The 16,655-nt window shown below is 48.6% G+C and overlaps 1 protein-coding gene across 5 annotated transcripts in view; it reads left to right on the forward strand.

Moving 5' to 3' along the window:
• The window catches only part of SP110 (SP110 nuclear body protein), a 50,159-nt gene that overhangs the window by 29,920 nt on the left and 3,584 nt on the right, over positions 1-16,655 (forward strand). For 4 of the 5 annotated variants that reach the window (XM_010836993.1, XM_010836989.1, XM_010836992.1 and 1 more), the window contains 5 exons: positions 84-302; positions 7,952-8,050; positions 8,513-8,655; positions 9,418-9,462; positions 15,959-16,074. In XM_010836993.1, coding sequence (XP_010835295.1) covers positions 84-302; positions 7,952-8,050; positions 8,513-8,655; positions 9,418-9,462; positions 15,959-16,074 — 622 coding nt within the window. The remainder of the gene's footprint in view (positions 1-83; positions 303-7,951; positions 8,051-8,512; positions 8,656-9,417; positions 9,463-15,958; positions 16,075-16,655) is intronic. The other variant, XM_010836990.1, reaches the window with a different exon arrangement.

A 16,655-nucleotide genomic window follows, 5' to 3' on the forward strand; every position in this document is an offset into this window, starting at 1 on the left:
CTGGGAATGTGAGAGGGAGGTCGCTAACAGGAGGGCCACTGGGACCCCAGTGAAAACTCATCACAAATCTCTATTTGCTCCAGGAGCAGCCTCATCAGGGCTCAGAATCCAAGAGAAGCTCCAAGGGGTGAATCAGGTGACTCAAAAGAAGGATGACTCAACCAGAAAATCAACAGTCATGACAAGAGCCCGAAAGGCACAGGCTGAAGGTGCCCGAATGCCTGCACAAAAGGATAAAGCTGGTGGTGGCACTGGTCACCTGAATGCTCAGCGTGGGAGGGTCGCTCATGGAGCCCGCACAGGTGATGTAGATCTAAAGTGATTACTAGAAGGAGGGAGAAGCATCCGTGAGGCGGCATGAAGACAGAGCAGGGTCCCAGGGTCTGGGGTGGTTGCTGGGAGAAGTAATCGCGTCCCCAGGGTGCAGGTTGCCTCAGCTGTGTCCTGTGAACCCAGGTCACCTCTCCCAGGTTCTGCTGTTTACATCCATCAGCAGAGTCACCTGCTCCGTGGAGTCTGGGGGCTGCTCTCTGATTCGGGCCGACCCACTGACGGGGGTGGACACGTTCTCTGGCTTATTTCTTCATGGTTTGTCTCTGGAGGTGAAATAGACTAACCCATGAGTCTGCGTATTTAAAATTATCTCGGGACTTCCCTGCTGGTCCAGTGGTTAAGAATCCACCTAACCGTGCAGGGAACATGAGTTCAATCCCTGGTCAGGCAACTAAGCTCGCATGCCACAGCCACCGAGCCTGTGTGCCACAAAGATCCGTGTGCCGCAACTAAGACCCCACACAGTCAAATGAACAAATAAATATTTTAAAAAGTAGAATTATCCCATACTGGGAAACTCCTGGTCATCCGGTGGTTAGGAGTCTGTGCTCTCACTGCCGAGGGCCTGGCTTCCATCCCTGGTCGAGCAACTTAAATCCCATAAGTGGCGTGGTGCGGTGTGGCCAAAAAATTAAATTAAAAATAAAGTAAAATAAATAGTGCCCTACCCAATGATCAGACTGTTGCCAGTTTAGACTCCCATGAATATGGTGTGGACACACTTTCCCCTACGTCTTCACCAGCACTAGAAATAATAAGGACTTCCCTGGTGGCTCTGACGGTAAAGTATCTTCCTGCAACACAGGAGAACCAGGTTCAATCCCTGGGTCGGGAAGAGCCCCTGGAGAAAGGAATGGCTACCCACTCCAGTCTTCTTGCCTGGAAAATACCATAGACAGAAGAGCCTGGTGGGCTATAGTTACATGGGGTCGCAAAGAGTTGGACATATCATAGAAATAACAAGTTGGACACAGAAATAACAAGCCTTTTCCATTTGTTGAACACACAGGCCAAGAGTGATAGTCTGCCAGTGTTTTCCTCGAAACCTCTTTGCCCACTGCACAGGGTTAAACACGAGGTGGGAGGTCACAGTACTGCTCGCCAGCATCTCAGAAGGTCACACGCTCCTGCCTTGTGTACTCAAGAAGGGCCATGTGACTTGGCCAAAGAAATGTGGACAGAAGTGAGAGGGTCACTGCAAGCCAAAGCTTGAAAAACTTTTTCTATAACGGGCCAGAGAGTGAGTCATTTAGGCTCGGCTGGCCATACTGGTTTAGTGCTGCTACTTTAACCTTTTCCTGGGAGCAGGAAACTGGCAGAGGCAAAAATATAACAAGTAGGCCTGGCTCCGCTCCAATAAAACATTCATCGCAGAAACAGACATTGGGCCGATTGGCTCCTGGGCCGTAGTTGGCTGAAGTCTATAATAAACCACTGAGTTCTGGGAGGACCATAAATGACTTCAGCATTCTCTAGCCTCCATTACTAACATCACTGTTTCTATCTGGGGCTTCCCAGATGGCGCTGGTGGTAAAGAATCCACCTGCCAATGCAGGAGACATGAGACACAGGTTCGATGCTTGGGCTGGGAAGATGCCCTGGAGGAGGAAATGGCAACCCACTCCAGTATTCTTGTCTGGAAAATCCCACGGACAGAGGAACTTGGCAGGCTACAGTCCATACGTTAGCACAGAGCTGGACACGACTGAAGACTTAGCACGCACTCTTTTTATTACTTTTAAAATTTTTATCAAACTGTAGTTGATTTACAGTGTTGTACTTTCTGCTGCATAGCACAGTGAATCAGGTATACGTAATATATACATCCACTCCATTTTCGGTTATTTTCCATCTAGGCCATTAGAGAGTATTGAGCGGAGTTCCCTGTGCTGTGCAGTGCAGGTCTTTATTTGTTGTCTATTTTATGTATAGTATTATAGACAGCCCTGCATTGATTCCTGTTCTGGTCAAGCTCATCGCAGGTCGACATCTTGAGGAGCACTGGCATACTGTGCTTACAGAAAAATGCTGGTGCGTAGTGTACAACTTGAGGGACTCACACGAAGGAAAAGCCCAGGTGTACCCAACCACCGGGTCAAGAAATAGAACATAATCTACACCCGTATTCCAACCCCTAGCCGCAGCCCCCAGGGCCTCTTCCAGCCTGGTTCTCTGAGCATCACCCAGTGCTTCCTGCTCCATCCTGCTCAGGGCCAGCTCCTGTATCTCCTCCCCCATCACACACTCCATCCCCATAGCCAACCCCTCCATCCTCCTTTCTTTGCTACACAGCTTCAGACTCACCTTGAACAAAGCCTCTTGAACCCAGCAGGTACAGTGTTTTTTCTTGGTGGCACTTATCACAAGTATATATATATATTTTTTTTTTTGGATTTTTTTTCTTTTTTGGTTCTCCCTTTTTTCGGCCATAACTTGAGGCAAGAACTTCCCCCACCAGGGATCGACCCCATACCCCTTACAGTGGAAGCATAGAGTCTTAACCACTGGACCACCAGGGAAGTACTCAGATCTCTTTATAAAAAAAAAAAGAAAAGAAGTATAGTTAATTTACAATGTTCTGTTAATTTCTACTGTCCAGCAAACTGACTCAGTTATACCTATACATGTATCCTTTTTCAAATTCTCTTCCCATTTAGGTTGTTAGATAATACTGAGTAGAGTTCCCTGTGCTATACAGAAGGTACTTGTTGGTTATCCATTTTAAATACAGCAGTGTGTACATGTCCATCCCAAACTCCCTAACTATCCCTCCCTGCACCGTTCCCCCCTGGTAACTGTAAGTTCTTCTCTAAGGCTGTGAGTTTGTTTTATCACAAGTGTGATTAACTGTGTACATCCTATTCACTTCGGGAAAGTCAAATGAGGTCAGAAGGCTTTGCTCGTGGCTCCAGCTCTCCTCTGCGCCTTGCACTTTGTGCTTAAATAGCTGTCAGATCAATACATTATCCATGCTTCCTCATCAAGTATGAATACCTATATCAGGGCCTCCATTGACCCATATAAACTAGAAGAGAAACACACTTGACTTATTAATCTGGCAGAGCTGATTCTTGTAACCAGGCCCTTTACTGCCCCCTGCTGGAAAGAGGCAGGAAGTGTGCGAATGATCTATAGCTCTGATGTCACTAGGAGCTCCCCTCCCCACCTTAAAGGGGGACTCTGCTCGATGTGTATTCCACACGACCATACACAGAAGCCCTGCCAACGATATGTAAGTGTGTACATCACTTTACAATTGGCAACTGATTTGTTCTACTTTTTGCCATTTAATCCTCAAATAGGTTATTTTCCAGCCCATTTTGCAGATTCTCTTAGAACATAAAGGACTGCTGCTGCTGCTGCTGCTAAGTCACTTCAGTCGTGTCCGACTCTGTGTGACTCCATAGATGGCAGCCCACCAGGCTCCCCCGTTCTTGGGATTCTCCAGGCAAGAACACTGGAGTGGGTTGCCATTTCCTTCTCCAGTGCATGAAAGTGAAAAGTGAAAGTGAAGTCGCTCAGTCGTATCTGACTCATAGCGACCCCATGGACTGCAGCCTACCAGGCTCCTCCATCCATGGGATTTTTCCAGGCAGGAGTACTGGAGTGGGGTGCCATTGCCTTCTCCACATAAAGGACTGGCATGAGCTAAAACCAACCTAGGTGTTTTAATCTCAAGTCCTTTGTTTACGCTGAGAAATAAATACTCCCCCTCCAGGTCTTTGCAGGAAACCAAGTAGGAGGCAAGAGTCTAGGCAAACACTGACAGCTGTCCGTCAGCATCAGTTTCTCCCACCTCCTTAGCATGTCCGCCCACCCGGCTTTGACTTCTGATTTAACACCTTGTCTTGGGGTGGCAAAGAGTCAGACGTGACTGAAGTGACAGGAGGCACACACACACCCTGTGTGGGACAGAAGAGCCTGGTGGGCTACCGTCCATAGGGTCACAAAGAGTCGGACACGACTGAACGACTGAGTACCCACACACACACTCTGCTTTAAACAATGTGGAATCTTGTCGCAGTGTTCCTGATGGCATGAAAAGAGCACACACATAGGGGCTGGCATGTCTGGATTCCAATGCCAGCCTCATCTCACAGTGCGGTGACTGCCAGGCATTCTCTCTCCAAATCTGTGCCAAAGTCCCCAACTCTAAAATGAGGACCACGGCCACTGCCTTCCCTTTCCTAAGGTTGTTGTGCAAATAAACAAGAAAACATGTGTGCTGCTTTTACTAGGCCCCTAACCAGTGCTTCTCCAGCCACTCCATCGCCACACAGGCCCTTCCTCTACAGATACAGAGGTCCAGACTTTTCCCCAGGCCATGATGGGTTTTTCTGTTTTGATTTTATTATTATTACTTTTTACTGCACTTGGTCTTCATTGCTGTGAGCAGGCTACTTCCTAGTTGTGGTCCCAGGGCTTCTCACTGCGGTGGCTGCTCTTGTGGTGGAGCAGTCTCTAGGGTGCATGGACTTCAGCAGTTGCAGCTCATGGGCTCAGTAGTTGCTGCTCGAGGGTTCTGGAGCATGGGCTCAGTGGTTGCAACAAACGGGCATAGTTGCTCTGTGGCGTGTGGAAGCTTCCCGGACCAAGGATTGAACCTGTGTCCCCTGCATTGGCAGGTGGATTCTCCACCACTGACCCACCAGGGAAGTCCCCAGGCATAGTGTTCACCTTGTGCCTCTTCCCTAGGTTCTGTAAGAATCCCTGGAGGTGGTCTTCCCCATCACTAATGGGGGATTTTCCATTCCGCTTTTCTTTGTCTCGGTTAGGCTTTTCTTTTCATTTTCTCCACCAGGCTTTTCATCTCGATGAACTCCTTTTTTTTTTTTTTTGGTGTTATTGCTGTTGCTGTTTCTTGTTATTTGGTTGATTTGGGGTTGTTTTCTGTTTGTTTGTTTTCTGGCCACGCTGCTCAGCCTGCTGGATCTTAGTTCCCCGACCAGGGATCGAACTCGTACCACTTGCCCTGGAATCACGAAGTCTTAACCAGTGGACCACCAGGGAAGTCCCTCCCTTTGCTTTTTAATTGCTTACTTTTCCTAGCAGGTTCCTCGTCTTTGCTCACATTTACTAGCGGTGACCTAATAGATGTGGGAGAGCTGCACTCAAACCACCCTCCACCCCTCCAGGCTTCCAACCTTAAACGTCTGTTTACTGAGATGAGAGGTGGGATGGAGCCAAATGAAAGATCATGGGAAGCAGATCAGAAAACTTTCTTCCTCCCTGAGGGTGGGGGTGGGGGGGTGGCTTTGGAAGCATTAGGGACACAAGGTCCCTCCTAATCAGGCAAAGGAGGGGGAGCTGCCCGTGCCCACCACTCTGCACACTGGGCTGGCTGCCCAGAGTTCCCAAAGCCACACACTGCAGCCACATCTGCCTGTGGGCATGTCTGGGATGTCTGTGTCCACTGGACCTGTACTTCATCGTTTGGTGACACAGATAACTATGGAAGGTCCCTGTTGCCATCCAAATCCCCCTCGGGATTTTCACAGTGATTCAAAGTTACCCATGACTCCGCCTTGTCAGCAAGTTAAGAACCTGTGGTGCAAATGCCCCACTCAGCTTTGATGACATCAGCACACCCTGTTGTAACCTTGCTAGTGAATTGCAGAGCCAGGATTACACGCCCACCCAGTCTGGCTTCCAGCGCCATGCTCTCGTTCACTGGGTCGTATTTAGTGGGCAGATGCTGGGGGCCAGTGGTGGAGCCAGCCACTCTGTGCAAGAGCACTGGCCAGCTGTTCTTCCCACCAAGGTCTTCCCACCCCTTATTCTTACCTACCTTGCTACAACCCCTGCTCCACAAGGCTGAGCTTCCTCTGGGGTCTATAGAAGACAACTTTCGCCTCACTTCTCATTTCTCATCTGACTCTACCTAGCTCACATCTTTCTGAACTAACTCATGGTTTCCTTGCCGTTGATGCTTCTCTGTTTCGGTTTTTTTCCCCCAATGATGCGCTTGCTTTTTCACATGTCTTCCTTTAGATCTTTCTATAAGTGTTTGAGACCAGGGTGAGAGTTGGGCTATGTATTCTCCTTGCCTCATTGCAGATGCAACCACGTCCAGTATGAACGCACATCAGCTCTGGGGAGCTCTTTCTCTCTGCCCCACCCCCACCCCAAGAAACAGCTCCCGCGTCTGTCTTTAACGAACTTGTCCACGGTGAGGTTGGCGGGGGATGGGGGAAGCAGGAATGAAGCTGAAACTCCAGTACTTTGGCCACTTCATGCGAAGAGTTGACTCATTGGAAAAGACTCTGATGCTGGGAGGGATTGGGGGCAGGAGGATGAGACGGATGGATGGCATCACTGACTCGATGGACGTGAGTCTCAGTGAAGTCCGGGAGTTGGTGATGGACAGGGAGGCCTGGCGTGCTGCGATTCATAGGGTCATTCATAGGGTCACAGAGAGTCGGACACGACTGAGCAACTGAACTGAACTGATGTTGTGTTTGTGCTAAGGCTCTAAAGTCATGTCCAACTCTTTGCAACCCCTTGGACTGTAGTCCAAGAGGCTCCACTATCTGTGGAATTCTCCAAGCAAGAATACTGGAGTGGGTTGCCTTCTCCTCCTCCAGGAGATCTTCCTAATCCAGGGATCAAACCTGAGTCTCTTATGTCTCCTGCATTGGCAGGCGAGTTCTTTATCACCAGTGCCCCTGGGAAGCCCGATGTTTGTTACCCCTTCTACTTTTACAATTCTTTCTCCTGAATCAGAACCCCAGATCCCTACTCTAAGGCTCTGAGTTGCCTACTCAATGTGCAGACTAGTCTAGAACTCTTGGGGGTTTTCTTTTCCTCTTACAGGAAGAAACGGGAGAGCAATCAAATGAAAAGGGACAAGACTTAACATTCTCCTCTCAGTGCTAACTGCTTCACTTAACCCCATCTTTGTTTGAATCAAGCCAAAAAAAAAAAAATCATAGACAGAGAAATGTTCTCTAACTACATGAATGCAAAGGAATATTCTGGGCTGGCAACTCCCATCAGCACAGAGGGACAAGCAGGATGCTTATGGAATAAAGGAGCATTAGGTGATAGTGGATTAGTCTGCAAATTTAAACACATTCACACAATTGAAGCACAATATGTTTATTCAAGTATTTTATGTGGTATTGTGTTGGCGGGGGTTGTTTTGTTTATTAAGGACCCCTCGGTACACCCGTGTAGTCTGCCACTCAAAATGGAAGACTTCCTGTGAATTAACCAGAGAATGCTCCCCCAGAGTTCTTTATGTTATTATGGTCACTGCTCTTATTATTAGAATTCATGGAAAATTCAAGGGGGAGACAGAACGAAGACTGAAGAACACTAATGTGTTCTTTTCCTTTTTAATAATGTATTTATTCGGTTTTTGGTTGGGCTGGGTCTTCGTGGCTGCGAGTGGGCTTTCTCTAGTTGTGGTTGGGGGTGGTCTACTCTGTGTCGCGGAGCACAGGCTCTAGGCGCACTGCTGCACGGGCTTCGGTGGTCGTGACACACTTGTTTTAGTTGCCTGGGACATGTGGCGTCTTCCCTGACCAGGGATCGAAACCACGTCCCCAGCATTGGCGGACAGATTCCTATCCCCTGAACCACCAGGGAACTCCAACCTGTTCTTTTCTACTTTCAGAAAAAGCCAAAGATAAAACTATCGATTTTCACTCTCCTGAACTCCCCGTGACCTGTGGGGAGGCAAAGGGGATTTTATATAAGGAGAAAATGAAGCAAGGTGAGTTCCTTGACCTTCTGCCCTTTGGAACCCCACGATGAAGGAATCACTAGAAGGGAAGAGAATATCCGCATGTGTCATTGTTCAGGGCGTGGACCCTGCAAGCAAGGCTGCTTTAGAAAACAGCTGGGCTTGTGATGAAGGGATTTTTCCACCTTTTCAATGTCATTTTATATCTGGTGACCAGGCCACTGCCTTCCCACGTGGAAGTCATCCATGGACCTGTGACACACGTCCTTGCCAAGTGAAAGGCAAATCCTGTCCCAGTCCCTCACCACTCAGGTGGGTTTCAGGGCTTCCTTCAATCAGAGAGGAGGAGTCGGGTTTCCCTGCTCATTCTCCCACCTCACAGGGAGTCTCTGAACCCAGAATGGTAGAGCACCATGAATAGGGGGATGGAGGTTTAGGGTGAATTCACGGAGGATGGAGGTGGATGTAAGATGGACTGTCTTTACCTTCCAGGATCCTCAAAGAAGTGTATTCAGAATGAGAAGGGAGTTTGGTTCACACCAACAGAATTTGAAATTGAAGGAAAGCGGAAACATTCTAGGAACTGGAAGCATAGTGTGTTTTGTGGAGGAAAGAGCCTAGGAAAGCTGCTGCAGGTATTGTAATAACAAGAGACACATAGGTGGGGAGTTTAATTCCCTGAAGGATGAGCAGAATTACAATAACAGCAGTGTGAGGAAATTCCCATCAGGATTCCACAGCGGGACTGAGAAAGAGCTAACCGATCATAGAAAAACACTGTGGGTGAGGAAGTTAGGAACCCAGACTGGTGCTGATGAGGGGAAACTTTAAATACAAGATGGAGGGATTTAAGAAGCTTACCCTGCTGTTATGGGAGAGGGTGGGCTGCAAGGAAACTAGATGAAGAGAGAGACCCCTCTGAAAGCTTCCCTGTGCCCACCACCCAATAAACGCCTCCTCAAGACCACAGTCCACGTGGGCCCCTCGGTGAAGCATTTCCAGACCATCCTGCCCATGGCTAGTCCCTCCTCTCCATTTCCCCGGTACCCTGTTCCAGCCCATGGCAACAAACAAGGGCACTCGTCTCTGTGATCCCAGGTCCCAACACGAAACCGCTCCATAGCACTCAGAATGTGATCCCTGAAATGAAATCATAAGGATGTTATCCAGAGAAGAAATGGGAAGGAAAAGGAGTGGGTAGGCTAGCACAGAGAGAGAAGAAAAGGTCCAGAAGAAGACCAATGGGAGGAGGGAGCTAGTTATTCTTCCTGCTCTCTTGGGTTGGAGACCCAGTAGGCTGTCCATGTACAAATATTCATTCACAAGTGGGGACTTGGATATTTACAAAAGAAAAGCCTTCAGAACAGTCCCATTCATTGACCTGTCCTCTCTTGCAGAACGGAATTTTGTTCTGTCCTTCAAGAAAACATCTCAAGACAGAGGTAAATAGCAGGTGAATTCCTACCACATTCTCAGCCACCACGTTGCAGACTTACCATGTGCCAAGGCTGGCCCGGGCATCCTCGACCTTCCCAGGCCCGAGTCACCTTCCCATTTCAGCACTGCGGTTTCCTGACGACTGCTTTAGCGCACCGATGCTTGTACATGCCGCCTTATGTTCATAGTTAAGACAGGGAAGCAGGTAACTCTTTAAAATGAAGATTAGGTCACTAGCGTGTGTTCTACAAAAAAGATTTGTGTATTGGGATGATCAGCAACCAAATGTGTCAGAAATAGAGTGCTCTAGTTTGAAAAGTAAATATGGTATTGAAATAGACAAGAATAGACAAATAGTAAGAAATAAGAGTAAGAAGATCATCCTTGATTGAACTCCAAGGATTCCTAACTTCGACATGCTCCTTATTGGTAACAGCAGAATGGAATAATGTGTTTGAACTGAGCTTTGTCTCTGCAGGGCCTCCCGATGGCATTCATTCATTGGCTGTACCCACTGCTCCTCCTCAGGTGCCTTTACTTACATAGATAGGTTTTCTAGTCTCGAGTCCCATTCATGGGCTTCCCATAGATATGGGCTTCCAACAGATGCAATGATGCCTCTTCCATCTTGTCCAGGAGGTTAACCTGACCCTTGGCTGGATTCACTCAAAGTTGATAAGGCAATGAGGTCCCCCAAAGGTCCCCCAAAGTTGTTTATTATATAAATTATCTTTTCCATGCTGATTTGAAATACCTTGATATGTTTAGGGAGGTTCCTTGTAATAGCAAAAAAAATAAGACTATAGATATCCATCAACACTCTAAAATAAACTGATAATCGACAGAATGGTGGTTTTTAAAAATGCTTTGCCAGTGTATATTCATCCTATAGTCATCTAAGGGTTTAAGGTCAGGAAAGCTTCAGGAAGCTCAACCTGGTAATAACATGTACAGAAGGAGCGCAGTATTGTCTATGCGAATGTGTAGGGCTATGACTAAAAAATATCTGGAAGAGTTCTGGGACGGGATGACAAGGGACGTTTGCCTTCCACGTTATATATTTATATACAGGTGGAATTTTTATAATGATCATTTATTACTCTTGTAACCAGAAAGAAATAAAGATTTTTAAAATCCAGATCATTAATTAATGGCCCCAATATTATAATTCCCTCTTACTCATAATGCTCAGTTCAATTCAGTTCAGTTGCCCAGTCGTGTCCGACTCTTTGCGACCCCATGAATCGCAGCACGCCAGGCCTCCCTGTCCATCACCGACTCCCGGAGTTCACTCAGACCCATGTCCATCAAGTCAGTGATGCCATCCAGCCATCTCATCCTCTGTCGTCTCCTTCTCCTCCTGCCCCCAATCCCTCCCAGCATCAGAGTCTTTTCCAATGAGTCAGCTCTTCACACGAGGTGGCCAAAGTACTGGAGTTTCAGCTTTAGCATCATTCCTTCCAAAGAAATCCCAGGGCCAATCTCCTTCAGAATGGACTGGTTGGATCTCCTTGCAGTCCAAGGGACTCTCAAGAGTCTTCTCCAACACCACAGTTCAAAAGCATCAATTCTTTGGCGCTCAGCTTTCTTCACAGTCCAACTCTCACATCCATACATGACCACAGGAAAAACCATAGCCTTGAGTAGACGGACCTTTGTTGGCAAAGTAACGTCTCTGCTTTACAATATGCTATCTAGGTTGTTCATAACGTTTCTTCCAAGGAGTAAGCGTCTTTTAATTTCATGGCTGCAGTCACCATCTGCAGTGATTTTGGAGCCCCAAAAAATAAAGTCTGACATTGTTTCCACTGTTTCCACATCTGTTTCCCAATGCTACATGTCAGCAAATGACAGCCAGGGACACACTTGACCTTTCAGTCCCCCGCCCCCCACCCCCACCTCATCAGGAGTCGCAGTGAGGTAAAGAAAACCAAGTTTAGTTCTGATCACAAACGGACCAATGCAGGCTCTTCCCCCAACACGCCACTGTCGCTCTGCAGTATACCAAGTCTCTGCTGGCACCTTGCTCAGTTTCTGTGTACCAGCAAGAGACCTGATCCTGATATTGGGTTGGCCAAAAAGTGCATTTGGATTTTTCCATAACATTGTATGGGAAACCCCAAATGGACTTTTTGGCCAACCTAATACTGCAAACGTTTGCTTTGTGGCTGGCCTGCAGGGTGCTGCTCCCAGGACCCCAAGGCAACCTGAGCAGCTGGTGCAGAGAATCAGGGGCTCCGAGCCTGTGAGAATCTCCACGACTGGAAGGGCCCAGTATGCAGACTACAGTTGCTATACAAACGGCATATAGGGTGAAACTGACAGCTTCTGCTTTTGCTTTTATTTTTTTTTTCTTTAACTTTTTGAACAAACCCTAGAACTTTTTGTTGAGGAGTCCCCATTCAGGTTAGATAGCAAGATGGTTAGATAGCATCACCAACTCAATGGACATGAGTTTGAGCAAACTTCCGGAGATAGTGGAAGACAGAGGAACCTGGCATGCTGCGGTCCATGGGGTTGCAAAGACATGGCTGGGTGACTGAACAGTAACAACAACCTGATTCAAGTGGGCTGATTTGCAACCAACAGTTTAAATAAGTATAAGTAAAATCTGTACATGAGGATGGTGTTACTTTCAGAACTCAAAAGGCTTTAAAATGTTGGGCAGTTGTTGTAGGATTGAGTTTTAAGAGGGTCAGTCATTGTTTCTTGACAGTGTCAGGGATAGAGCAGCCTTCAACTGACCAAACAATGCCTAGGAATTTGCTGAGCAGGTAGGGCCTTGTTCTGCATGTGTGGTGATGGCCCTTCCCTTCTCCTGAGTTCCTTCCTGTAGTTGTATATTCTGAATATGTCAAATGAGAAGGGTTGCATCGATGTGGTGTCATTCCTGTGTTCCTGGGGGAAGTTGGCTGCAGCTACAATCTTGTCTGCAGAGAGTGTGTATGATAGCAAAGCTGTCAAGGTACCCCAGGATAGCCAGGTAAAGTTTTGTTTGCCTGCAAAGATGAAGGCCAACCCCAGCAGAGAGGCTGTTGAGATAGGCACTGAACAGAACATAAGAGCCAAACCTGTGAATGTAAAACACTTGCCAGTTGCTAAATGGATGGGAGTTGGTGGTGGACAGGGAGGCCTGGCATGCTGCAATCCATGGGGTCACAGAGTCGGACACGACTGAGCAACTGAACTGAACTGAACTGAAATGGATGGCATCAGTAACGGCATTAATATTGGCTATATCATGGGGGTCCTTTGTGAGTAATTGCATCCCATTAAATTTAAACAAGGTACCTACTATGCTTTTGGGGGACTTGCCAAACATAAAACAGAGGACAAACAGGTATACCTCACCTTAATGCCTCACCATAACACCCGCTGCTCAAAACTATCCTGTAGTGGGCATGGATGCTTTGAGCTAACAAATGATGAAGTAAAATAAAATTAAATCCTTGACACAATAGGTTTTACATAATGAAGCCCATGGACCTTCCACTCTGTTAAAATAGTTAATAGAACTCGGTAGAAATTAAAGCAGGGCCTTCAAGAATAGAAATTTATCATGTTGTTGTGTTGTTATTTAGTCCCTAAGTTGTGTCCAACTCTTTTGCAACTCCATGGACTGTAGCCTGCCAGGTTCCTCTGTCCATGGGGTTTCCCAGGCAAGAATACTGGAGCGGGTTGCCATTTCCTTCTCCAGGGGACCTCCTCGACCCAGTGATCAAACCCGAGTCTCCTGCATTGGCAAGTGGATTCTTTACCCCTGAGCCACCAGGAAAACCCATATAAGATCTATTTAGTGCAAGAGTGATTATCTCTACTTTTCATCCATTTAAATGTCCAATCTGGCCTGTTCTTAAACTTGGAAAGAATGGATGGTGCCTCCTGGTGGATGATGGCAACCTCAGTGCCCAGAAGAGAACAACATAACTTCAAGCATAAGTCAGCGGGGACCTGAGCCAGTTAGCAATCCAAAGAGAGACCCCTAGGTTGGAATGGTCATCCAGACTCCTGCTTGCCAACCCAACTGTCTTGTGGTTGCCTGCAGGTAAGTGAGCTCAGCCCTGCACCAAAAACTGGGTTCAGATGTTGAAACCAATGATGCAACACATGTGCCAAGAGAGAATAAAATATTTATTGCTCATATACAGAGACTTTCTGGGGAGAGGCAAGGCAGGCACCCAAGCCGGCCTGAAAGTGGCTGGAGGGTATGCGTGCTACATCACTTCAGTCATGTCCAGCTCTGTGAGATCATATGGATTGTAGCCTGCCGAGTTCCCTCTGTCTATGGAATTCTCCAGGCAAGAATACTGGAGTGGGTTGCCATGCCCTCCTCCAGGGGATCTTTCCAACCCAGGGATAGAACCTGAGTCTCTTATGTCTCCTGCAGGGGCAGGAAGGTTCTTTACCACTAGTGCCACCCTAAGAAAGGGTATAGCCCAAGGTTTATTATGGTTAGGGATGTGGCCATGGGCTTCCCTGATAGCTCAGTTGGTAAAGAATCTGCCTGCAATGCGGGATACCTGGGTTCAATCCCTGGGTTGGGAAGATCCCCTGGAGAAGGGAAAGGCTACCCATTCCAGTATTCTGGCTTGGAGAATTCCATGGACTGTATAGTCCATAGGGTCACAAAGAGTCGGACATGACTGAATGACTTTCACTTCACTTCACTTCATGTGGCCGAGGTGAGGGTCCCCTTGCTGGGGCGAGGTCTGTCCGACTTGAACTTCTCACTGTGGCCAAGAGAGGGAGCCCATGAGGTTTTCTTAGCACCTTGCCCAGATATGCCAAGAGGGGAAGAGGGAGGGGTGGATTAGAGAAACCACCAGTCATCAAATATAAAAACCAGAGTCAGATCCTTTATTAGAGTGTGACCATGGGTATGTGTGTCCTTTCTCTGTCATTTCCCTGCTGCATCATGTGTGCTGGAAACTTTCCCTCCAGAACACAGAGGTAGGGGGCAGGGGTATCAGGGCTCTGGGCCCAACCAGGTTCTCCATCAGGAGGAGCAGGTAGGTCTGCACTGGCATCTATACTCTGGACCAGCACAGGCCAGGTATCACTGAGGCAAGAATGGCTGTTGGGTGTCAACCCTAAAGACAGAGAGAGGCAGACTAACAGGTTCAGGAGGGGAAGGCCAGAAAGAGTCTTTGACCGTCAGGGTTATGGAGCACTCCTTAGGAGGCCTTGGGGCTTAGGAAGTGGAGAGGGCGCTCAGGAAGCCTCCCCAGCTAAGAGAGATGAGCACCATCCCAGATCAGGAAGACGTTTCCCTTTGGCTGAGTGGCTAGTTTTGCCAATGGACTAAACATTCCCGTCCCTGATGCCCTTGGTCAGGGCCCTCATATTTGTGTTAGGGACAGTGGTGGGTGGTGGCAGGGTCCTTTCCGTGGTTCTAACTGATTCTCAGTTGCTTTGAGCCTTTGCTCCAGCTCCTGGTGGTCTATTTCCTGACCACCCACCATCTGTCTTGCGGGGAGAATACCACGGTGGGGCACAGGAAGAAGGACCTCTCTTCCAGACTCCTACCCTTTGTGCAGACAAAAGGTTCCCTTGTGCATGTGGAGGGCTTCTCTGGTGGCTCAGATGGTAAAGAATCCACCCACAGTGCAGGAGACCCAGGTTCGATCCCTGAGTTGGGAAGATCCCTTGGAAAAGAGAATGGCTATCCACTTCAGTATTCTTGCCTGGAGAATCCCACAGTCAGAGAAGCCTGGCGGGCTAGAGTCAGTAAGTCACAAAGTCAGACACGACTGAGCAATTAACTTGTGTGGAGCCCCACCCTGTCCGTGCTGTAGGGCTGGGAGCAGAATCAGGAGTCCCACCTGTGAATCTTTGTTGTTGCTCAGTTGCTAAGTCGTGTCGGCTGAGTCATGTCCAATTCTTTGCAACCCCATGGACTGCACTATGCAACGCTCCTCTGTCCTCCACTATCTCCCAGAGTTTGCTCAAATTCGAGTCCATTGAGTCCATAATGCTATCTAACCATCCCCTTAGGGTGCTCATATTTGTGTTACGGACAGTAGCGGGTGGTGGCAGGGTCCCCTCTTGGTTGTAACTGACTCTCAGTTGCTTTGAGTGGTGGTCTATCTGACCACCCACCATCCGTCTTGGGGAGAAAGGACCACAGTGGGGCACTTTGGCACCCCTTCTCCTCCTCCTCCTTTCTCTTCAGTCTTTCCCAGCACCACCTGAATCTTTATCCAACTGTAAGGATCATGCCTCTCACATAAGTTACTTGTAAAACTTACTAGGTTACATTTTACAGCCACAAGAAAGACCCCTATGGATCCTCAGCACACACCCCGGCCCCCAACCAAACAACCCATTGACACAGCAGCTCTGTGTCTTTGTGTATGTCCCTCCGTGTGTCAGTATAACCTCAGGGACTGTTCTCAGAGTTGCCCACGAGCTTACCTGGGCCTGCGCGCAGCAGCTGAGAGCATCTCTGGGCCAGGCCTGGGAAGAGGGAGCAACCTGTCTCAGGTACCAATCCCCTTCTAGCAGGAAAACTCCAAGGAATGTGCGGTGTGCTGTAAAGGGGGCTCGCTGCTCCGCTGTGACACTTGCCCGCGATTCTTTCACGAGGACTGTCACATCCCACCCTCGGAGGCTGAGAGGTTAGTGAGACGCAGCCCCGCCGGGTGCGGGCGCCCCGCCAGGGCTCCGCCTCTGATCGCTCATCTCTGGGTGGAAGAGCCGCAGGCCCGAGAGCATCTGGGCATCCTGGGCTCTGCCCGGGTGACCCCGCGTAGCCCCATCGGTCCGTAGCCTGTGTTCCCTGTGGTATCAGTGCCTCTGAGTCTGCGGCTGAGTCACGCTGACCCCCACACTACCTCTGCCCCTGGGAATTGTCCTTTCCCGGTTTCGTAACCTAGACTCCTGTCCAAAGGGCGGAAAAACACCATTTGTGCTCTGTAATTTCTCAGGAAAGGCAGGAAACATGGCCTGCTTCTCCGATTTCCCCCACAGTCTCAACAGGCTGATGGAGCCTCAGTCACCCAGGGGGTTAAGACCCAGTTTCTGATACTCCAGTCAGGTGCGCAATGCTCCTTGTGCTCCTGGGAGGGCAGAGGAGGAAAGGAGAACCCACCTGTCACCCTGACACCGCCCTCCACACTTGGACTGCTTTGTGGCTCTCTCAATGGGACCCCTTCCTGCACTCCACTCCCACCCACCTATCCCCCCACCCCAACCCCCT

The sequence above is a fragment of the Bison bison genome, unplaced genomic scaffold, assembly GCF_000754665.1.
Source record: "Bison bison bison isolate TAMUID 2011002044 unplaced genomic scaffold, Bison_UMD1.0 scf7180017864068, whole genome shotgun sequence".
Lineage (NCBI taxonomy): Eukaryota > Metazoa > Chordata > Mammalia > Artiodactyla > Bovidae > Bison > Bison bison.